The sequence below is a fragment of the Hirundo rustica genome, chromosome 9 (genome assembly GCF_015227805.2).
Source record: "Hirundo rustica isolate bHirRus1 chromosome 9, bHirRus1.pri.v3, whole genome shotgun sequence".
NCBI classification, from domain to species: Eukaryota; Metazoa; Chordata; class Aves; order Passeriformes; family Hirundinidae; genus Hirundo; species Hirundo rustica.
This window is the reverse complement of record NC_053458.1, coordinates 6,925,354-6,950,002: the sequence shown is the minus strand read 5'-3', so window position 1 is coordinate 6,950,002 and position 24,649 is coordinate 6,925,354. Positions and strand designations below refer to the sequence as shown.

The window sequence follows — 24,649 nt, the reverse complement described above, 5'->3', positions numbered from 1 at the left end:
TTCCTCAATCTCACTAGCAATTCCTTATTGGAGAAGCTACTAATTTTACCATTTCATGTCATTTTACTACAAGTCCAGTTACTCGATGCAAGCCCCTAATGAATTAACAAGCAATCCTTAATAAAAGCCTAATCCTTGAGCTGCTGAGAGGACACTTTCATGTCTCATGACACCATTCCTTTAGCCACATGTTTTGGGGCAGATGGCAGCGGGGTGAGCACCCAGACCTTGCTCACACACCTACAGGTACAGTGTGTGCCAGCCAGTCCCACAGCCTCTCACCATGGATGCCAGCCTCTCACAGGGCTTGGAGGTGTCTGTGCAAGAGCACAGAATGGGAAAAAACAGAGAATAAGCCTAGAAAAGGGCACAAGGCAGCCCCTGAGGGGAGTGCCCCCAGGGCAGGGCACAGGGCACTTTTTTTCAAACAAAGCAGTCCAGCTCAAATAAATATTTTGTGGCTTCTTTGCCAACATTTTAAACAGTTCTCACACACCCGTTGTTAAAAGATAAAATCAGGTAAGGGCTCACACGCTGCTGCTGCGGTGTGGGAGCTCTGGAATCCCTGCCGGCTGTGGGGCAGAGGGGCCGTCCCGAGGGGCTGCTCTGAAACACCTGCAGCAGGTACAGCCCTGCACCCAGGGGTGGGCACCTGCACGGCTCACCTGCACTGCTCTCCCACCTGCACTGCTCACCTGCACACAGGGGTGGGCACCTGCACAGTTGTCCTTCACCCACCTGCACTGCTCTCCCACTCTCCTGCACCCACCTGCACTGCTCTCCTGCACTGCTCAACCACCTGCACTGCTCTCCTGCACTGCTCACCTGCACTGCTCACCTGCTCTCCTGCATCCACCTCCACTGCTCACCCTCTTGCACTGCTCTCCTACTCTTCCTGCACCCACCTGCACTGCTCTCCTGCACCCAGGGGTGGGCACCTGCGCTGCTCATCTGCACCCATCTACACTGCTCTCCTTCATCCACCTGCACTGCTCGCTCTGCTGCACTGCTCTCTGCTGTGGCCATGTCCAGCCTGGGAATGCCACCACAGGTGCTGGGGAAATGCCCCAGAGCAGCTGCCCGATACCCCGGGAGCCCCTAAAGATAAACCAGCCCTGCATCCCAGCCAGACCTGCTTGGCTGCTTCTTGCAGGGAAACCTGCAAGAAAGCGGAGTGTCTGAGGGTGGTAATGAAGGTGCAGTGTCCTTCAAACCTGTACTAAAGATCCATGTTTTCCAAGGGAATGCTGTTCCAGCCAAGAAACAGCGCTGCCCAGACCACCCACCCAGCACAGCCCATCCCCTCCCCAGCAGCACTCTGATTTTCCAGAGGCAGGGAACCGTCAGCAAAGCTGCCAGCTTTCCACTGAGAGCCTAGAGCCTCACCTTTCCATTACCCAAAGCATCTGACAGCCAGTTATCCTCATGCTGCCTGAGCAGTACCAGACAGAATGATTGGAATTAGTATTTGCTGCCAAAAAATATTGGATACTTTCTAATCACACTAGGAGAGCTCTTGCTAGGTTTTCAATCTCAGAGATGCTTAATATAGTGAAGCAGGAAGATGAAGTTTCACTTACAAGCTGGAATTCAATAATCCTACTTGAAGGAGTTTAAAAAACAAACTTTAACCACTGCCTCAGCATCTAGAGATACAGGAAAAATCTTATCCCTATTGTATAATCATTAAATTTTAATTCTCTCAAACCTGTGCCATATCATACAGAAGTTAATTCATAACTTATCCCTAGTAGTCTCAGCATAAAAATCAGGTTTTATCTTTTGGGTTTGTATACAACCATTGAATCCCATGAGTCCAAGTTCAATATACAGCACCTATTATTTTAATGTTCTGTTCCTGCATTATCACTTGCCGTACTTATTTACTGCTTATTTTCTCTACAGTTCTCAATTTCCACAGTACAGCAAAATGTTTTTGTCTTCTATTTTATGTTCTATTAAATGAGAAATTGAGCTCATTGCTTTGACTTTTACCATGGCACTTTGAATATAAGGCAAGCGCCTGATAATGGTCTCACTTTTATCAGAAGTTTGCACCTTTTCCTCTGCACTAAAAATTGTTTCTTCACAGCAAATTAATAAAAACTTTGTTGTTAATGATTAAAACAAACATTTTAAATTATTAGGCTGGATGTTTCAGCCCTAACTTTGCTTAGAATTGTATTTCTGATGTATTGCACATTCTATGCTTTTATGTCAAATGTAAATTTAAACAGTACTATGTATTTTTAAAACCCTGTGTTGAAAGATCTTTAAAGTTGCAAGGCTAAGTGAAGGAAAGCCAAAATTTAACCTGACTGTGCTGTGTCCTGGTGCATTCTCAATTATATTGTGTCATAGGTTATTACATCTTGTTAAATTCAACTTGTCTAGCACTCTTCAGACCATTAAAAGATTCTTAAAAAGATGTTACATTTTCTGATTACAGTTTTTGGCTCTTATTTGTGTAGTCTTGTGTTAACAGTCTGATTTTCAAGTACATTTCTTGGTGACACTCAGCTTTGTCTGTGTAGAGCTCTTACTACTAAGTACTTACAGCTGATAAATGCCATTCTTAACAGAGGTGATTTTCATTCTGCTTCACTCCATTAGTCCAAAGTATAAAATTGCAATGAAAAGCTGCAATGTCCTCTTGGTAGTTTGACTCCACTTTGAGCTCAGTGCTGCCCATATTTATCTAACTTACAGACTCATTTTGGGGGGAAAAAGCTTCAATTTTATGTACTTTTAGTTAAACCTGCCAAGGTTAGGGACCCAGTTCTGTGAACACTTTTCATGCAATCAGTTCCACCAAATGCCCACCACCTGAGGAGAGAGAATGACCTGTTTCAGGATGGGATATAATGCACAGCTCTGGTCATATTTTGCAGCCATTAAACTCAAAACCATGGACTGTAGTGGGAAAAACCTACAATTCAGTTGTTTTAAACTGCCACAAAATCTCCCAACTGCAAATTTCATTGTGGTTTGCACCAGTGATAGGGGAGCTATTTTCACGCAAACTGTACGCTTTTAAGATTTTTTGAATTTCTCATCAGAACCCCAGTAATTAAGTATTTATAGATGACAAAAATGCACCTAACAGGAGCAAACCCATTTGTTTCCTCTGTGCTTCAAACCTTTCATGAATAAAGTAGCACCAAGGGTAACCTTTCATGAATACAACCTTAGGGATCACAGAGTGCCCTCAATCAATGCGGGGAACTCATGTTGACAGAGTATATGGGAAACAGATTGAGGTATTAAAGCACATAGCCTCTGGTGTTTTAGATGTAAATACTATAACCATCAAATATTTAGACTCTTATGTAAGCAGTATGTCATTTTTTAAACAGTTACAGCTTGGAATAAATCTTTAAGGACGGAATTTTCAGAAGTGCTCAGTATTGGCCTAACTTTGCTCTTACTGAAATCAATCATAAAATTTTCACAGCTTCAGAAAAAGACTTTGTCTGTTTGTATGTTTCCACAGCACTAAGCACAATAAGTCTTGATCCTGGCTGGGGCCTTTTGACTCTGCTGTAATCTAAATAAATTGATTTATAGGAGATCAGTTAGATAAATGATGAGGAAAGACACACATACGTACAAAACAGCCAGGGTTTTTCATGATGACATAGCAGCCTTTGGAACTTCTTTATGATTGTCTCTTTGAATCCTAAAACTCATTTGCCTTCTTTTATATTAATTTCCTTGTTATTAATTTTCTCCAACATAATTCCATCTTAAATTTCCAGTGAAGTAGCCCTCCAATAAAGTGTAGCTTACTTTCTTGATACAAAAAAATCCCAGTTAATCTACACCATAAACACATTAATTTTGGGATCTGAATCATACATTGTTTCAGCAGAATATAACCTCTATTTCCACAAAAGTTGTTGTTAATAACAGTGGTATGGAACCTCCTCTATACTTCCAGGAATAACCACCTTTGCTGAGCTGGGAAAGAGGAAGAGAGTGTGTTTCTTTTACAGTTTTGTAGAGAGCTTAGAACTGTTTCTTTTGTTATTTCACAAGATTCACACAAACTTTTATTTACCTGTTTCACTTTAATATACATGCCAACCTGAAACCTGTCTAAAAAGATCTTATTTTCTTCCAAACAGCTGCACTAAGACAAAGACAAAACTACTTCTCCTTTTCACTCAAGGTGGGATTTCAAAAGGTTGATACTGAAATGCCTTTCTCCCTGTTTTCTCTAAATAAAATGTTACAAGTTATTGAAATGAAGGCTGTGGTTCCACAGACAATTCCCAAGGCTTTTTTTTGGGAGCTGCTACTCCCATTCCCTTGTCCCTGCTTCAGCCCCTTATTCCCAGCTCCCTTCTTGCTCCTGTGGTTGGAGCTATGCAGCTGATTTTGCATCTCTGCCATGACCCAGACCAAGACTAAGTCCTCTTTCTCTTCCTTGAAAGTTTGGGTTTCCCCTGGGCTCTCTCCCAGCCTGGTTCTCCTGTGCAGAGCTGTACCAGGAGAAGAGAGGGAGCAGCTCTGAGGAGCTGGAGCTGCACCTGGCAAGGACCGCATCAACACCCACCTGTGCCACAGGACTTGCTCCTAAACCTCCAAAAGCACTCTCACCACATCCCTCAGGAAAGCAGGAGCAAAAGCACACATGACATTATAGAGCTGACAAAAGAACAAACCTCCAAGAGCAGCCAAAGTTGTAAAATAGGCCAAGGAAGGAATCAGGTAACGATAACAGCTTGTTCATCTTCTTTACCTAAATTCAGGTGATGTTATCACTAGTCCTAGCTGCTATATATTTTATAGTAGGCAATTTTAGTCTTTCAGATTAGCAAGCTATATATATATTTAGTGCTTTATTCTCAAACTGTTTCACCACAAATGACAGCTCATTTCACAAACAGCTTATCTTATGGCTAAAGATATATAAATACATACTAAAAATGCTGCTGAAAGTCTCAGAATGTATAATGCAGCCTGGTAGACATGGTAGTGATTGTAACACTGCATTGTAGACACAAATGTTAAAGAAACTTGGCAAGAAGCAACACATTTTAGCTGCTCAAAATTCAGATTTTCTCAGACTTGTCCCCTTCTGATGAATGGAACATATGGGAGTATTGTTCATAAAACTTACATTGCTTTTCTTGATGTCTACCAAAATTCCTCATCATGACAATATTTACCAAGATACATACAGATTCAAATTTGAATTAATTACCCAGAAGTTTTTCTGTGCTTCCAGGTTTGCTGGAAAAGAAAAACACTTCAGAAGCAATGTGTTGTGAGCATTTAGCAGTAGATGTTGTGGCAGCAGAGGTAGCAGAGTGCTTCCTGGGGAAGGGAGCTACCCGGTTAAAAGCCATCAATGCTGAGTGAGATAAAAGACAGGGAAGAAAGCAACTGCCTTGCCAAGAAGCAGTTTGAAATCTGACATTATAAACAAAGCACATTTAGATCTAGACATAAATCCTCCGTATGCTGAAGGCTCAATAATATTTTAGCTAGCATTATTACTTACAAACAGTTTCTGAAATACAGCATCAAAACTGCAGCACAGCCTTTAACCTTGTGTTCATCCACTCAAGAGCTATGTTATTTATTATCCTTTATCCCTTAATTATGGGGACTTCACCTACTGCTCTCTGCTCATTTGAAATGCAGAATAAAATACAATGGATGTCTAAAGACTTAACAGGTGTCAACCAGATATTTGCCAGCTACCACTACTATTCTACTGGGAGGAGTTGCTGTTCTATAAATACTAATTAGAGTTTTGCACATGATCTTGCTGAAATACCTAAGGTGATGAGTGGCCAGTTGTTACTTTTAAAAGATTAGCACAATTTGAAAAACTAATGTCCCCGATGAGGCAATGCTCACACTGAATAATCAAGAGTTATAGCTGTTCTCTGCCCAAAGGGAATATTTGCTCACTTCATCATTTGGAAAATCTGCTGCCTCTCGAACAACTCACTCTTCTATTTAACTTTGAGAAACTTGTAAAACTTTGTGCAATCAATATAAAAGTACAGTATATGTACTTAGATAGTCTTCCACTGCTATGCCCACATGGCAGGCTTTGCTACCCTTACTTCCAAAGACAGAGCTCTCAGTGTGAAATCATGATTAAGAAACTGCAAAAAAATAATGTTGCACTTAAATCAAGCAGCAAAGAAAAATAGGATTACAGTATAAAGTCCATAAACACAGCCAAAATTCAATTTCCTCAAATACATCTCCCTTCAAATTATTCAACTCCACTAAACAGGAAAAACAGACACAGGCAAATCAGAACAGGTCTCTATGATACCGCGGTTTTATATTAAAAATTTATATATAGTAATTTTTGATTTTAAAATCCCCTCCAATTCTCTAAAGTCTTGGTGCAATATAGCTGAAAAAACAGTTAATTTTAAGAAAAATGTTAAAGTGACACAGCCCATTTCCTTGGTTTGTAAAAAAATCTTGAGGTTTATCTTGTCCAGTCTGCTATGGAAAGCAATTGATGTCACAAGGTGTGACACACTGCTATATTTCTATATGTGAGCTGTGCTTCCATGCAGTGAAATTTGATACAACTGGTACAGTGCTTTACTCTTTAATGTCCATGACCACATGTGGGGAAAACATGTAGACCATTTTAATCAGAATTTTTTTTTCAGGCTGTTAATTTTTTTTTCCCCCAGAAATCTTTTTCTTTACAGTGAAACCTATATTTTTCCTTATCCCTCAAGGATATCCCTGTTGCTTCCTCTTTTCCAGTAGCTCATTACTGGAAATATTTGGCCTTACTTCAAAAGAGAAGAATATGTCAACTCCAGAACATCTGCGTCCACATAGAGTGCTTTGATGACAGTGATATACTCCATTTACATCAGTAACACAGAGCTGAACTTTGATGCTGTCTGCATTTAAAGATCTTACCCCACAGGGCAAGAGAATACAGGTCAAAAATGTTGATCTCTGTTTGACACACTCCCTACTTCAAGAGCACTTGGTAGCAATTTGTTCCAGAGTCAGGAATCAAACTCACAAAGTGTTGCAAGGCTTGGAGCCATGTTTGCATAACCACATTCAAAACAAATATTTAAAATTCACAATCTCTGGAGGCCAATCTACTTTTGATATGCAGGGGTTTGTGAGCAATGCGGTCAAATTCTAGCCTGAATACAGTAGGAAGTTTCTCATTTAAATCAAAAAGCCAGAACTGTTATTAAGAGGGATAATGTACCTATATCTTTCAAATGAAGAAAAAAAGTAAAACAGGCACTTTATCTGTGCCTGGTTTTTTATTTATTATTTTATTTATTTAGATAATCAAAACTGAGTATCTAAAAAAGGGAGTGGAATAGTTATGTGTGACACAGAGTTGTGCCTATCAGAGTGCCCAGAGGAAGCTGGGTGAATTTTGGTATGGAACAAGTGCCTCCACAGGCAGGCACAGTACTGATTAATTCCTCAAATATTTCATACAGAGGAGTTCAGAGATGAAGCCTGAGCTACAGAGTATTTGTAGCCCATGGCTACTGGTAATCTTCCTTTTAACTGGATTTTAAAACCTTTAGCGTTTCTTCAGCTTTTTGTAATTAATATATCATTTACTAATTTAATTACACTGTGTCCACTGAACTGCCATGCTGACACAAACCCTAATACGAGGTGGAGAGTTTCAATCGTTTCCTGCCACACCTTCCTCCCCTCATGTAAAGCTCAGCACTTTTGCAGCATTGAATGATCCAATATTGCTTACAAGACTAACAAAACATCAAACAGGATCCAATCAATGCAGCTGGATATCGCCCTGCTCATGTTTGAGGACCACAGCCACCTGTGTGCTGCAATAGCAGCCGCAAGTACTGGTAAATCCCATTTCAGCAAGCAGAGAAAGAGAAAATTTTGTTTACAGGTTGCACTAGAATGCCATGGAAACAGATACAGAGGTAACTGTGAAAGGCATAATCCAAATGGAAGACAGCCCTGATAGAGCTCATACATCCAAAAATAATATATATGTTTTCCCACTTGGAAAACACATGCATAAATCCTATTAACATCAAGACAGAAAATTATACTGAGTAGACCCCAATATCACTAAGGTCCCTGATAACAGTATGAATTAATGTGCACCTTCAAAGCAGAGCAAGATGTTTTCATATGCAGACTATTAGAAAAAAATAAAAATATCTTAATAGAATAATCATATTTTTAAAGAAAAAAAAATTACATCTTGAATTTTTGAAACAGGATTAAAGTGCGGTAGTAGCCCTGTAAAAGGAAGCTGCTCAGCACCTGCTGCCTACACTGTGCCTGGCTTCAGGCAATGTTATTCATTCCTTGCTTTCATGGGAGCAAAATACATCCTCTAAAAATATAAAACACAAAAATAAATAGGTCTCCGGGGAAATGGAAGAGAAATCTGCTTTAAAAATAGTGAAGGAGCCTCTATGTTCTAAAAAAAAAAAAAAGTCCATTTTGCATTGTTTTGTAAGATTTACACTTTAATTTGAAAACAAAGGCATAAAATTTGTATGAAAGCAATATCTGATTTATAGATAAACTTAAAACACAATACACTTAGCTGCAAATACCAGAACCCAGTGAGAGAAGGAAAAGGTTTTGAAAAATGAATAAAATATGCTTGATAAATGTGGCCCTGCAATGCCCCAAAAGATTTTTCTGAAGTTAAATAGTAAACACAATTAACATGACTTTTGCTACAAAAATACTAAATGCAATGGATTTTTTTAATTAATTTTCGATGTTATTACATGTTCCTATTGAGCTAGAATTGACTCAAAGCACTAACTGTACTGAGAGACCGTTCTTTTGTCCATATAACCTTATCATCCAGACAAAAAGCCAAATATCCATTCTGCTGGTCATACGAAGAGGAAGCCACACAATGAGAACAATCTTATGACCACCATTTCCATCTTGTGAGTGGAAAATTTGTGACAGTTGAAGCATTTAAGAAAATTATATTTATAAAGCGCAAATAACGTCCGGCTTGATCAAATGTATTACTAATTAACCAATAAAAAGTAGCAGCTGTGAAGGCTGACAAGAATAACTTACCGTACACCTCTGGCCTAACCTCACTATCCATATTCAAACAAGTCTCCTGGCAAAGGCAAATCATATAATTCTTGGGAGTCTTGCATGCATTCAGACTCACTAGATTTACATATTATTATTCACAGTAGATGTTTCATTACATTTGCTTTGAGAAAATGTACAATCTATATGGGTATTCACATGTTTAATATGCACATGACATCCCATTTTGTACATTTTATGCAGCTGATGTTGAGGTTGTTTGGCCTCCCTCTGTCTTAGACTGGGCACTGCTCATTCACGTGAAGTCAACTCATGTGGCAGAGCTCACATTCCTCCCCCAAAATCCAGCAACCCCAAAACAGGCAGAATGATTCCAAGCAGCCTTTCCAAACTATCCCCAGTCCATCTCCCATAACTGCAGGGTTTTTTTTGGGGAGATTAATGCACATCAAAAATGGAACAATTACTGTCCTAAGAGCTGGATGGTTGCTGAAAAACAATTTTCCCCAAGCCCTGACTGCTCAGTTTGCTCAAACAGACATCACTTCAGTCATGCCACTTGAAACAAGGCACTACAGGGTGTCTCCAGAATTCCCATTGACAAAGAGAGCCTGTCCTCACAACACTGCTGTGTCAAGGTTCTCAAGATCTCAGGTAAAAGTGCTCATCAACCATAAGGTCTTTGGTGCAAGTGCCAAGTAAAGCACCTTTAATCTCATTAATTCTTTGAGAGAATAACTCACCATTTTGGTCGGCTTGTGGATTTCACCATTGGTGCCATCCCATCTCTGTAGAGGCTTTTTGTTTTACTGAAGTTGACAACATTGAAAATTACTCTCTGGAGGGGAAAAAGAGGAAAAGAGAAGAGATCAGGTATAAATTCTGAAAGAGTTTCTATAAGTGTTGTCTATACAAGATGAATAAACATACATAAAGATAATATATGAAATAGATGTGTACCTCATGAATTATTGTTATTCTCCATAGACCTCAGATAATGGATATCCTGTCTGTTCCAAGTATTTAAAATGTCCGTGTTGTTTTACACTTCACAGATACATATGAAATATATGTTTTTAATTTAGCATACTGATTTTTCAGTACGAATCCTACCCAGATGAAAAAATAAGCAGAGCAAGTCCAGTATGCTGCAGTTAACATTACAGAGCTGGATAGAAAGCCAGGACATGGGGTAAGGATTCCTTGTGAAAACCTTCTAACTGCTTCATAAAATCACAGAATAGCTGAAGTTGGAAAAGACTTCCAAGATCAAGTCCAACCATTAATCCAGCACTGCCAAGTCCATGACTAAACCATGTCCCTGAGCACCACATCTCCATCCCTCTGGAGAAGACAACCACTTCCCAAGCAGACAATTCCAATCCTTAACCTTTCAGCAAAGAATTATTTCCTAATATGCAATCTAAAACCTCTAGTAAAACCTCTTGTCCTATTGCTTGTTATTGGGGAGAGTGACTCCCTCCCTGCTACAATCTCCTTCCAGGTGGTTGTGAGGTCACACCTGAGCCTCCTTTTCTCCAGGATAAGCCCCCTCATGTCCCTCAGCTGTTCCAGATTTGTGCTCCAGGCCCTGCCCCAGCTCTATTGCCCTGCTCTGGACTCGCTCCAGCCCCTCGATGTCAGTCCTGTCACGAGGGGCCCAGAACTGGACACAGCACTCGCGGTGTGGCCTCACCAGTGCCCAGCACAGGGGGACAGTCACTGCCCTGCTCCTGCTGCCACACCATTGCTGGTACAATCCAGGTGCCACCGGCCTTGCTGCCACCTGGGCACAGCTGGCTCACCTTCAGCCCCTGTCGACCAGCACTCCCAGGGCATTTTTCCCCGGGCAGTTTTCCAGCCACTCTGCCCCATTCTGGACCACTGCAGGGGCTGTTGTGGCCCAAAGGCTGGACCTGGCACTTGGCCTTGTTGAACCTCATACAATTTGTCATCCTGTCCATATCCCTGTGCAGAGCCTTCCTGCCTTTCAGCAGATCAATGTTCCCATCCAAGCTGGTGTCATCTGCTAATTGAACAAGGGTGCACTTGATCCTCCATCCTTCTTAGCCTTCACACAGCAGTAGCAGCAGCAGAAGCAAAAAAAAAAAAAAAAAATTTGATTTTTTTCCCCCCAATATTTCTCTTCCTCTCCCCTGGCAAAAGGAAGAATTTTCCTATGCAAAAAGTGTACACGATACCTACGCAGAAATTGCACTTAGCCATCAGTTGTTTGAATATGAGACATAAGAAGAAAATGTTCTATATCTGATCTTAGTTTAAACTAAAACTGGGGAAATTGTAGGTGATATTTAACAGGTCAAGGGAAGAGGCAAAATTTAGATCTTTAAGGGTAATGTACTGATACTAAAAGCAAATTAATGCAGAGGGAAGACAAGAGAAAACAGAAACAAAACCTTTTTCTTTACCATCTGTCTGCTTCAAGTCATTTCATACAAAATTACTTATTCTGTCTCTGTTAAGAAAGTCTAAATTGGATCTAGCTCATCTCATGGAGTACACTGACTTTTCAGATGGTAAATGCTGTATCCCTCATTTGTTGTACTCTTTTGATATCCAGCATTGATGTACTCCAACAAAATAAAATACAAAGTCTAAATTAGTTTTTATAAAACAGTCCACAATATATTGATACATTCAATTTCTACGTTTCTCTTTACATTTGTTTTTTAAAGGTAGAAGTGAAGACAAACCACTAAAAATTATATTCATGCTTTTCTTTTAGAACAACTATTGTAATCTTGGCACCCTTCTTAATTGTCCACGAGAAACCTAAGAACTGATTGACCACTGTTTAAAAATCAAACAATTTTTGACTAAAACAATAAGATCAATTAAGCTTTCATATGTAAAACTTTGCAAAAAATGAATCTGGACCTTCCAGGAAGTCTGCTCAGGCAACAGGGAGTGATAAGATTAAAGTGAAAGGAATCAGCAGTGGGACACACACAGAAACCAGGTACATTTATCCTTTTATATGGGGCAGGTAGGAAGCCAGGTAAACTGCATAGCCCAAAGTAGCTCTGTACTCAAGAAAAGTTAAGGAATTTTTTTTGAGGTAAGGTAGTGCTAAAGATTTTGTGAATGGGAGTACATACTTCTCTATGTGGCAAATTTTGCAAATCAGTAAAAGCAAAATCTAAAAATAACCTGTAGATTTGACTAGAACTGACATGAAAAACTAGCAAGTTGAGAAAATCACTTTCTTGAAGGTGGTAATTCAGTTTTGCACCAAAGGTAGTGAGGAAACTACACATCCCTGCACAAGAGTTATCATGTATTTCGCGATTTTTCTAATGGTCATGAGATGAATTTATTTTTAGAACTCTGGATGGAAGAATGCGCTTAATTTACAGAAGGTTATGTTTGTAATTTTAAGTATTTAGGATACTGCTTATCTGATGAAATATCCACCTTGGGAGGTCTCTAGTTATTTTCAGTCTTCTTAAAGTTCACAATGGATGGCTTCAAGTTAGAGAATGGTATTTAGGTCTCTAAATGCTTTATGCTCTACATGGAAGCATTTCCTTTTATTAGAATGCTCCGATTTTCCTCTGTTACTTAACTCTGTTCATATTTTTGAAAACAAATTAAGTTGCAACAAATTGGTTTGTTAATCTTGATGTTTGCATGGAGTGAATGAAACAAACAAGATCTCCAAACCAATTGCCTTAAACTTTGGATGCAATCATGTCACTGTTGGAAAGGGAAAGTTGCTAATTTTGTTACATACTGACTCAGAGCAGACAGCTGGTAGAGAATGTTCTTATTCCAATCAAGCTTATTTTGTATAATGAGTTGGGCAAATGTACACAACTGGGTAAGCAATGTATATAAAAACAAAAATATGCAGCTCATTTAACAAAACACTGCAGATTATAGCGTTTTGAGCACTCCTGCTCGCCGCGGAGCGAGCAGTTAGCAACGCGTGCAATTCCCCCAGCATGGCACCGAGTTAGATTGGCAGAACCAAAAATTTAACAGCACAGAACAGAACTTTATCAACACACACCACTGAAGTAATAAAGCACACAAACCGAAGCACTCAAATGAGCAGCTGAACTCCGTCAAGTATTCCTGGTGATAGTTAAAATAGTCCATGCAGCTCAGCCAGTGAAGTGTGCAAAAATGTAATGACTACGGGATGCACACTGGATACACACGCTGGAAAAATATGCAGCTTGCTCAATAAGGTATGCAAACAGCTTTGAACTGAATGCTATCATAAAAGGCTGTGATACAGCAATCAAAGTTCTGCTGAACAAATCTAATTTTTAGTCTAATTTCTGTCTATACTTAAATCCTTTAACACACCAGTTATGCAACGTAAAGAGCAAAAGGACTAGAAACAAACTGTGCATGTTAAAATGCTTTTTTGCAAGAAAATTATCACTATTCTGAATGATTATCTGAGTTACAGAGATGTACAAAATTGTCATCTTATAAGCAATACTCCAAAATGAGTATTCAAGAATTTAAGAAATGTCAAGCTAAAAAAATAAAATTTGATTAAACGTACTTAAAATTCCCAAGAAATTGTTCTGGTCTCCAGAGCATCAATACAGAAAAAAAATGGTGGAAATTTTTACAATAAAAATACTTGTTGGGTACTTGAGAATGCATGACTATCACTAAAAGAAGCAATATTCCAACTGATGCTGTACCAGAAATTAATTCTGTGCTTTCACTTTAAGATTCAGGAAAAAATCTTAAATCTATTGCACTGTTTTGACAAACTGATCTGCAGCCTGGTTAGGTGGAAGAGGCAAGGGGCAGAAAAGCTTCTCAGGACAACACCAAGTCAAACCATGCTTTTGGGGCTGCACCAGGAAGTGTTGTGGCTTCACAGCATGAGGGAAGACAACTGCTGCAGTCTTGGGCTCCATGCTTGGGCTGCCAAATCTGAGACAGATGCTGGAGAACATGAGACAAGGCAGGCATGTTCGGCCCACTGTGAGAAGAAGGAGGAGGACCTCTTTCCATAACTTGGGCAGGAAGTCTGAATTTGAAGGTATCTTGCTGATAAAACCATTTGGACAGAAAACAAAGGAAAAGCTTGGTACTTACTCTAGCCTTACTGATTATGTCTAGTTTTCCTTATAGTCCTTTGCAGACTTAGTTCAGGAATTAAAAGCACAAACAGGTATTGATGTTCAGTGTGTTTAACATGAGCAAGATAAAGAAGAACCATGAATAAAAGGTGGCTAAAAAATGTCACTTTTTTTTACTTTTTGCCAGCAGTTTTCCTGACTGGAGCTGGAAGGAGCTGACGGCTGTTTGGGGGGGCAAGAGCACAGCAGGGTGGGTTTGGTTTGGAGCTGAAGGCAGTGAGAGTGGATGGGGTTGTACTGAGCACCATATTCCAACAGGCTGGTGGGAGCACAGGGCTCGCCCAGCTCCCAGCAGATTTTCCTACTGAAGCAGGTGTCCAAAAAAAAGTCACACCTTTGACAAAGGTTAAGTTCCTTCCCCCAGGAAAAGGACACGCTAGGTCCTTTCAAAAAGGCTCCCAAGGTTATTTTACATGGTTTTCCCTGGCCGGCTGCTCACAGAAATAATTGTGCAGCTCTGGCTGGCATTAAAAGGGAAAAAAATAAAACCAACAAACACACCAAAGAACACCAGAAAATTCTGCCTGAGGCAGACACCTGGCGCGGAAAATTTTGTGTCAAACCATTACCAGTATGAGAAGTTTTAACTAACTGAAAATAGGGTTTGCAGTAGGAAGTGTCAGGCCTTCTTAGTATTGATGTAACATACATATATATTATATTTAAAATTATATATTATATTTAATATTAATAGCATAATAATTTCAACTCAGTGAACAATGCTGAGTGCTACCAGTATGAGCTACCAAAGTACCAATTGTTTGAAGTCAGTCATGAACAATTTCTTCATTTACCCAGCCAAAATAAGAGAACTGGGCACTAAGTATTACTACTAAGACCTTTCAGCTGAAATTAAGTATGAGCTTTTTGTGCTTTGAATGAACATTGAAGACCCGAAGGTGATGGATGCCATGGGACTCTGCCTTGCTTACACTGCTTGATATTTAGTTTTCCTCTCCTGTAGGTTCTTTAGATATGACAATGTTTTGGGAATTCCTGAAACCTGCACCTTTTTTTTTGAGTTGTGTTCTTGCCTTGTCAAGAATATTGGTTATCCTTTCCTTCCTTCTTTTCTTAAAAAAAGTAAAGATGTAAATTTTCATCTCTTTAAAGATCTATTTCAGAAGGAGAGAAAGAAAACAAAACAGAATGAAAGAAAAATGAACCAACCCTATGACTTGTGAAATCCTGAGATATCATTTATGAATGTGAGAAAGTGGCAACACAGGATTGCTGCTTGCTCACCAAAAAAAGTGCTGTACTTTGGTACTTGAGTCAGAAGGTCTTTAGGATCTTTTCTGACAAAGCACCTTACACAAAGCGGTACAAAAATAAATTACACTGGAGGGACTTCCAAATGGAAAGAAAAAGTGTCACCTGCAACTGTTATCAATGCTGAAGAAAACAAGTAATATAACAGTCAGGTCTGTGGAAAATCCCCAATGAGAATGTACAAATAGCATTTTTCTGACCTTTTCAAATTTAAATCATTCATTACTGCTAACATTTTAAAATAACCCATGCTTTTCTTTTCCCTTTATAGGAACATTTGTCCTTTCAAATGGAAAAGTTTTTAATATTGACAGCATTTAGCCTTTTTCTCTTCAGCTAAGGAGCTTTCAAAACCTGCTGATGCTCAGGAGGGGAACATAAATTCTCACTTTCAGATGGGGGAGGATGCTGGGAACCACTGAGAGCTCCACCAGCCTGGCTCATCAGCTGCACCTGTGTCTTGTTAACTGTAAACTGTCGAGTCTTTACAACACAAGAAAATTTTAGGAAAGTGACACAGCAAATGTATTACAGATTGTGAATTATTAGTGTTTTTCCCTTGGTAGAGATCTTCACTTAACTACTTGAAAGAGAGGAATGCTGAAGTCTGGGATGCTGCAAAGAGCAACATTAAAATGAGACCCAAAGGATTTTTATACAGCAAGACCTCTGATACAATGCTTTGCTAACTACTGAATTAGTTTAACCTTTATTGTCTGTGTGTGGGAAATATTCCTGGGTTTGATGCTAGCCCAGTACCCTTTGAGTGTTTTGAGTATGAGTGTTTTTCAGGTTTAACTGTGTGTCAATGGCAAAAAATACTTTTAAAAATAATTACTTGTTTGGGCATTTGCCTGGTTATCTGCCCTTTTTGGCAGCTCTCTCCTTGCCCTCAAACTAATATGCTTAGGCATAGACCCACAGAAGGTGTAAGACCTGTGCCAGCCAGTCTTCCTTCCCCACTTGGAATTTTACTTTTACCTCACTGAGTTCTATGGAAGGGGGAAACTGTGGACAAGATTCTGTTCCAGCAGTAAGCTTTCAAAAGGATTTACAGAGGAATTGCTACTCCCTGTTTAATGCCATGCTGTGGGCTGACCACTAACCTGGCTTCCCTGTGTGACCTGTTGGACTTGAAAATTATGAGAGCAAGAGTCACTCCAAGTTTTCCCGACTCAACTTTCTTTGGAAAAACAGCAACTTTTTCAGTGAATAGAATAACAATACTGTTTCTCTTGCAATCATAAGTCAGCTTTCTGTTTTAAGTTTTCATCTGAACATCAATAATCTGACACTTTCAATTGAAAACTCAGAAATGTCCATTTGGAAAGCCAGCAGTTGTGTAATTAGACTGACTCCTGTTCCTTGCTCCCTTGGGCCAAAATCTCCAATAGAATTGCAAATGTGTCACAAGACATATATTGGATTGTGTTGATTCATCAAAAAGAAAATGGCACAAGTCCTGACAGGGCATATAACCAGGCTATAGAGTTATTTAAAACAGGTTTGAAGCTGAAACCTTCCTGCCATTTTTTTTTTTTTCCCATTCTTTGTCACAAAAGGTCAATTTTTTTTCAAAAATAACAAAGGCATCTTTATTTAATCAGCTTGGGGGGAAAAAACCAGTTCTTTTATCATTTCCTATCTCTTAATACATATGCAGGCTTTGGCAAAGGAGCCACTTCTAGTTCCATTGCTGGGAAATTGCAGAGCTACAGGGATGTGTGAGCAACTTTTTATTTGATAACTGACAGGTGCCTGAGCCCTATTGGTCTTGTCATTGCCTTTTTCCATATCCACGAACATTTTCAGGAATCAGTAATACAATAAAACAGTGCATGGTCTTCCTCTGAGACTTTCTCAACCAGCTAAATTATTTCCTAATAGATTCCATGCCACATTGCAGCCACTGCCAGATGACATTTGAAGTAGCATCATGTATTAAACTCATTCTGCATAATTACAGAAGCTACCCATGTTTAGGTTCTATATTCTTTTCAATCAATATTATGGCTGCAGGTGGATAGTAACAGCTGGCTGTTCTGGAACATGTTAGCAAAAATTGCGGATATCTTACATCCCTCAAGAGGAAGCAGCTGAAAAGACTTACATTTTCCTTTTCCTAATAGAAATTATTTAGCCAGTGAGAAGAAATGCTACAAAGTTTTGTAGGATTTGAAATAGTTACAATAATAGCATGTATTGGCGGTACAAAAAGATCACGCTAGCAATGAAATGTTTTCTAGTCCAAATCCCCTTCACAGTGCAGGGCCCACTGCAGGCTTCAAACCATGACATCTGTCTGGAAAAGCAAAGGGCCAGAAAAAGTCACCACATATAGGAACTGCGGTAAGAACCCATGTTTATGAGCACTGGCATAAAGTGTGTCCTGAAGAGCAGAGCGTGAAGTGGCACTAAGTTCACGTGGGAGCATTCTCCACACTCTGCACAGACTGCTCTTCTGGGCCCCCCATAAAGTTCAAATCAGCCCATGATGCAGAACCAAATCCTCTCTTCCCAACAAGGGGTACACTTGCCAACAAATTAGACCCTGGTGATGGACACCAAAGGGATGCAGAGCTTCAAGCATGCAGGTGGAGTGCTGAACACTCTCACCCAAAATACTGCAAGGCAGCAGGTGACAGTGGCACGAACAATCACAGAGTGGCACTGATATTTGTATGGATCATGATTTTCCTCAACCTCTAAGCACACAGAAGGTAATAATCACGATTTAAATAGCATGCAAACAGAAAGGCAGAAATCCATCTGATACCCAGGCTGGAAAATGAGAATGAAAAAGCCTTTTCAAGTGTAGGACCCTGTGAGGAAGATAAAGAAAGCCCTGTTAAGGGAGAGATTTGGATGAAGCTTTTCCAGCAATTGTTTACTTTGTATTTTTGCAGCTGGCATTTTTCAAAGTTAACAGCTAATATTTGTCTGGAGCTTGTGGGAAAATTCTGTGGGGAAAAAGAAGGAGGTGATAACACATAAAAGGCAAGACAGGATATATGGGAGGGCTCAAAAAGCAGCACCGATGTATTTGCCTCAATGTTCCCTGATGGGTTACAAAACAATGACATTTTGATATGTACAACCCCTGGTTATCACTGCCAGTGGTCTTGGTCATGTTACTGGGATCATAGCCTTGCAAACTTAAACCCTCTCTATTTATTCCTCCAGTAACTAGGCACAGATGGGCTTTGTGTACAGGTTACTCATGGAGGTCCTTGGTTTTCCCTTTATTTTCTTTAATTCAAGCATTTTAGTAGCTATTATAATGAAACCTTTGAACTTTCCATGTTCTTCCATGCACAGCCCTGAATAGTAATAGAATAAAGGTTTCCCATATTGTACTGCTGCTTTATATTTATACAGAATTTGAATCAGATCCTTACTGGAGTAGCTGCAGTGCTGATGAAAAGAAAAAAAAAAAAAAAAGAAAAAAAAAAAGAAAAAAAAAGTTTTTTGAGGGAAAATATAAACTATACACTATCAATTTCATGAAAATAAGTGATATTGTTATACAATGTACCCTCAAGTTTTCCTTTGCAAAATTAATAATTCCTTCTATTTCTACATAGCAGGGTTCAAATACTGGGGGTTTTTTCTACTCTTTATAGCTGAATCCTTTTGCAATATTGCAACATTCACACAATTCACTGATTTCTATAAGAAAATGTAATCGATGTGTTAGTGTACATTGGAATCTTAGCACTGACAACCACGAGCTTGCAGTATTGATTTGAAAAAAAAAAAAAAAAAAATTGCTCACGGTTTCTACAGTTCTTCAGCTCTACTTCTTGTATTTTCAATTTTCACTGCTTAGAATTCTACTCCGAGAGTCTAACTCATGTACTAACAGACTATTCAAAGTTTTGTGCTTCAAAAGAAAACCCAAGGGTAAGTAGAAGGAAATCTGATTTAATTCCTGCTATTTTTTGTGTACCTATTTGACATTTAGAATAAGACCTCAGAACTGCCTTAACCAGCCCTAATAGTAAGGGGATCTATGAATTGTACTCAAAGCTTTGAAAATCCCATTCTGAAGCTGAAATGCTGAATGTTAGATTCAAATGCTGATCTCTGTCTGTTTGCAAAGGTGATTCACAGCATGTGGAATAAACATGTTTTGGCAGTGTCATGAACAGAAGAGCTAAACAAAGGAGCAGGGAGGATTTCAATAGCAAAGTTAAGTGTCTTAAAACAAGGTGCCCTGTGCTGTATTTGTGTAACACAGGTGTCATTCCCCTCTGGCATTCCTCCCTGTTGCTGGAAAGGGGAAAAAAAGCCCAACAATAGCAAATTCTCATTACTGGAGTGAGCAGCATAACTGCAGTCCAGTCAGTCAGATCCTTTTGCTTTCAAATGTCAGAGGTAATTTTGCCCTGCCTGAGCTTAAAATGTGGATAAAAAAATCTGCGTTCAGAAAAGCTCTCAAACGCGTAACTATTTAGTCCCACTTTAAGTGTTCCTAGAGGCCTAAAGTTAAGCAAAGATTCACATTTTCCGGCTGAATATGGGTGGATTTCTGATTCAGGATTTAAAACAGCCTAGAATTACAGGAGATAGAGGCTGGGTTTGCCAAAAAACCCATACAAAAAATTTGTCCTCTGTAAGTGATCACTGTAGATTGGAAGTGATGTTTCTGCAGCTTTGGGATGCAGAAACATTTTTATTACTGTTACAGATCAACTTTAAGTGTAATATTGTTTTGTTAGTTTATGTAAATCAATCTGCTGTACGAATAAAATTAATTTGGAAATGGATCGCTCATCTTTATTGGCTTTGAAATACTGAGTATTTGGTACTTTGCTGAAACTATTATATTGAGTTATAAGAAATATTGCTCAGATACTAAGCAAGTCTCAGCACAAATTCTGGTAATTTTCCATCCAAAACAAGACTCCAAAAAGATATAAATACGGTACAGTGCTGAAAATCTTTCTAAAAAAATTGTATCATATATGGCCAAAGCCCCTTTCAATATGATACAAATCTGATTTTCCTTCAGATCACTTCCAGAAGGTAGAGCAGAAATCTGCTGCGAAGTGCCCTCCTTTAGAGAAAACATCATCTCTAAATGGTCACTTTATTCTTCTGCAAAGCAACAGTAACAGCAGGCTGCTATGAGGCCACTACGAATGCTCTGTGCATTTTAACAGGTAAATTCTGCACTCTTTAATATGCCAGGTTGATGGAATATTCAAAGTTGCTGAAAAACCTTCTGGGGAAATGTGAAAATTGATAACACTGCTTCTCATAACTCAGTATTTTAATACAACATCTCAATATTAACCGTAATGCTGCAAAAAGATCTTTCACACTTTATGTTGTTCAATTTTTTCATTTTGGAAAGGACTCAAGAGTTTTTTTGGAAACCATATGTAAATATAATTCCTTTTAGATTTCCCGGAGTTTAAAAATTGTAATGGCAGAAGATGCAACTTATTAGCAAAAAAAAAAAAAAAAAAAAATTTGCAACCAAAGATCCAAGGCATTCCTCAGTTCCCTTACAAAGTAATCACAGCTGATCATCTCTCATTTCCCAGAGTGCCATTTAAGCCCTGAGCTTTCCAGAACACTAATGCAGTTTATTCTTATTTTTACTGCAATGCATAGGATAAGTTTTCCCTTGATTTTACTTATATCCATAGTTATATCGCCTCATGAGCACTGCTCTGAAAGCCAGCCTGTAACCAAGAATCACAGAGGCAAAAGTCTGCAAATATTATTTTGATGGCCAAGCCTGGGGAGGGGAAGGAACCCACTTACCACCAGGGAGGCAGGAAAATACAAACAAAAAAAAAAAAATTCATGCAGTGGCAGGAGAAGACTTTCAATAAATAAAAAATGCTAATATGACCTTAAAAATAATGAGGAGTTTCCCACAAAATTGAAACAGCGCTCTGTCACCAAAACACAAATTCCCATTGCAGGGGAGAAAGCTTTTCTGTGGCCATTATGCGCCTGACACTGGATTCAACAGGAACTTTAGATATGCCAGGAATTGAGACCGAAGCTGTAAACGTGACTGTGAGAAATAAAATGGTGATTCAGATTTGGGATGTCAGCTGCAAGAGCAGCACACTGTGCATCTCAAGAGGGTGAAATACACGGCTCAGCACTGCCCTAGTTCTGGATCATTAGGGATTTCCTCGGCATAAATCAAAGAAATCTAAACAGTCCAGCCTCACCCCAGCTGCTGAGATCCCCGGGGTGGTAGAGCTGAGTCATCCACGCTCTGTGGCAAACTTTGTCACCAAAGGGTCCCCGAGATGGGGACCTTCCCTCCCCGGGTGACAGCGACAGCACTGCGCTGGTGACCTGTCACAGCCTCACATGGGAGCCTGGAGATGAACAGACCTCCCACAGCAAGCAGCCCTTGTGCTTTCCCTGTGCCTAAAGGAACTTCTAATAGTGTTTTTTATTTGTCTGTACCACGCCAGCTCCTATGAAACACTGACGTAAAAATGTGCCGTGAAGATTTCTCCGTGTTAAAAAATGCCCATCTTCCAAAAACGAGCGGCAGTCAGGTTCCCTCTCTTGGAAAGAACAATTCCTCTTCTCATAATTGTTCCTCACGGCACATGCTTTGAGCCTTTTCTTCCCCAAGGAATTGACTTTAAAAGCATTCCTATAGGAAGCAAAAAGCAACTGCCTTGCAGGATAGATTAAAATTTTGTCCAAGTTTGTAACTCTATTACCCTAACAATAAACCAGATTACAGGATATTTTACTAGAACACTGACAATTCTAAAGCCTATTAAAAATATGAACAAATCAATAAAGATAAAGCTGAATTATACATATAAGGAACATTTTCTTTATTGAACAATTCTTATAGATTGCCTTGAAATAACATTGTTCTAGACGTTTGCTTGGACGATCTTATTGCTGAGTTTCAATGTGATAACTGTAGTAGCTCTGCATTATGTCCTTACCAACAGCAAACAAGCACAAGAATGGAAAGACATTCAGATATAAACATATACAAAGCCTCTTGTAAATAGCTTCAAGGTTTTAATCACATTAACAGCACGTATATCATTTTAAAAAAAAAATTGCTAAAACACAGCTGGGAAAGAAAGTTGCATTACAAACACAACCCCTGGTAAACATGTTGAATTACTCTAGTTAGTTACTTCTGCTGAGACCTGTTTTATAGGATAGGATTGGCAAAGAATTATGATCCTTTATATATGCATGAAACGTAAACCAGAGAAATGGCCTGGTAAATCGAAAAGATCTGTTTCAATATTTATAAAAATGTTTTCTTTGCATTTTATAAATTTCTGTATATAAATACCAGGTTAGCTGAGTAAATCATAGTTTGAAACCAGGGCAGATCTGGTCCCCAGAATTTAGTATTGCTGATCACAAAAAGATTTTAAAGTTTCTTTTAAGGGATTTTTAATTGAGCTAAAATGGTTATTTCAGCACCAGTACATGTTATGGCAGCCTCCATTTTCTAATACACACACAAGTTTCCCAAAGAAAGACACCATTGCATAGCCAGATTTTTCTTAGGAAAGAGTCAGGGCAATTCATTTCTCTTTGCTTCTTTCACCCCTGGGACGACCTCTCACAATAAGAATTGTCAGTGCCTTATTTATAATGGCAGATCTCAGGTTTGATTCTGGCAGCTTTTGATCTCTTGATGGCCCAAAAGCTTTCAAATACAGACGAATCTGATGCTTTTTTGGCATCCTGCAGTGTGCCTAAACCTCAAAAGCAAGTTTTAGTCCCAGAAGTGAATTACTGAAGCAGTGTAAACAAAACACAAACGTCACAAAATGATGAATATCTCAAACAAAATGTCTTTGTCAGACAGATGACAACCTCAGATCACTTGAAAAGCATTTGTAGAAACTCTGCAATCTGCAAACAAACTTCTGTTTTACAACCTACAACTAGAAAGTACACGAAAACAATGAATTATTAAAACCGCAAATATTCCTTTTTTGACATTCATATAAAAATTCAAATATCTCCATTCTTTTAAACATTTAGTCCCTGTAAAAAAAAGATCCTGCCATGTTTCTACACCACAGAAATGTACATACCTACCCAGTCCCAACATAGCTGTCAGAAAAAGTACACGAGAGCTCCACTGAACACTGTCTTCAACAAAGTTCTAATATTTGATTTATTGAAAAAAGAACAGGATAAATGAGAGGCAAAATATTTTACATCACTTGAAGAAATAACTTTTGAGGAGTATGTGACAATGAGAGCTATTTTATCCCTAGAAACCTCTTCTTGGATCGTCTATATTTTAGGTAAGATCTCCAGACAAATGCAGAAAACAACTGTACATTTCAAATGGGAGAATGTCTGGCTTTTTACTCTATCAATATGTTATTCTTTAACTCTTAGCAAGGCTTAAGGTTTTCTTTCTTCATTGTGATGATGGAAAGGGAAGGCAGAGAGGAAGGAGAGGGAAAGGACCACGCTCTGCTACAAAAGGGGTTGTTTGTTTGGTTTTTATTTTAGCACAAAGATGCAGTAAAAGTGGTTTGCCAATTTTCAGGTTTATGTCCCTCAGTGCTGCTTTCAGGTTGCAGTGGATGCTGTAAAATACCAGATCTATGCCTCAGTCTATTAGACATCATGCTTTACTGTTTTTTAAGCAAACTGGGAACAGATAAAATGTTGTAGACTAGCAGGCTTGGTACTGTAACCTTTTTATACCAGCTATAACTACATTAACATAAAGATAGTTGCTATAATATCATTACTGGGAATCAAGGCGCCTTGAAAATCTTTGCTCCTTGTGCCAATTTGTGATGGAGTTAAATTAGCAATAAAGCTCTCTATTGGTAACACAGCCATTAGTTTAAAAAAAAAAAAAAAAAAAAAAAAAAAAAAAAAAAAAAAAAAAAAAAAAAAAAAAAAAGTGAGAATACATTTGGAAATAATTCAGAGTTTGGGGAATGACAGCAGAGGATTTGCCAGACTAATGAAATTCCTTGTTCCTAACCTTTAAATACCTGCATGTACTGTACAAGGCCCCATTCTGACTAAATCTGTGCTGTTAGGTTTACAAATAAACCTGCTAAACCTTTTGCATTATTGATCAGGGATGGCATGCTTAGCCCACACATCCTATTTACATTCTATTTCTTTTACACTTCTAAGACACAATGTGTCTTTTACGAAATGAGAACTCTTTCCATTTAAACCCTGCAGTTTGT

At 38.9% G+C, this 24,649-nt stretch overlaps 1 protein-coding gene across 3 annotated transcripts in view; it reads right to left on the bottom strand.

The window, feature by feature from the left end:
* Positions 1-24,649, bottom strand: part of LOC120756363 (BEN domain-containing protein 5-like) — an 887,649-nt gene that overhangs the window by 659,629 nt on the left and 203,371 nt on the right. For all 3 annotated transcript variants that reach the window (XM_040072626.2, XM_040072624.2, XM_040072625.2), the window contains exon 4: positions 9,792-9,886. In XM_040072626.2, coding sequence (XP_039928560.1) covers positions 9,792-9,886 — 95 coding nt within the window. The remainder of the gene's footprint in view (positions 1-9,791; positions 9,887-24,649) is intronic.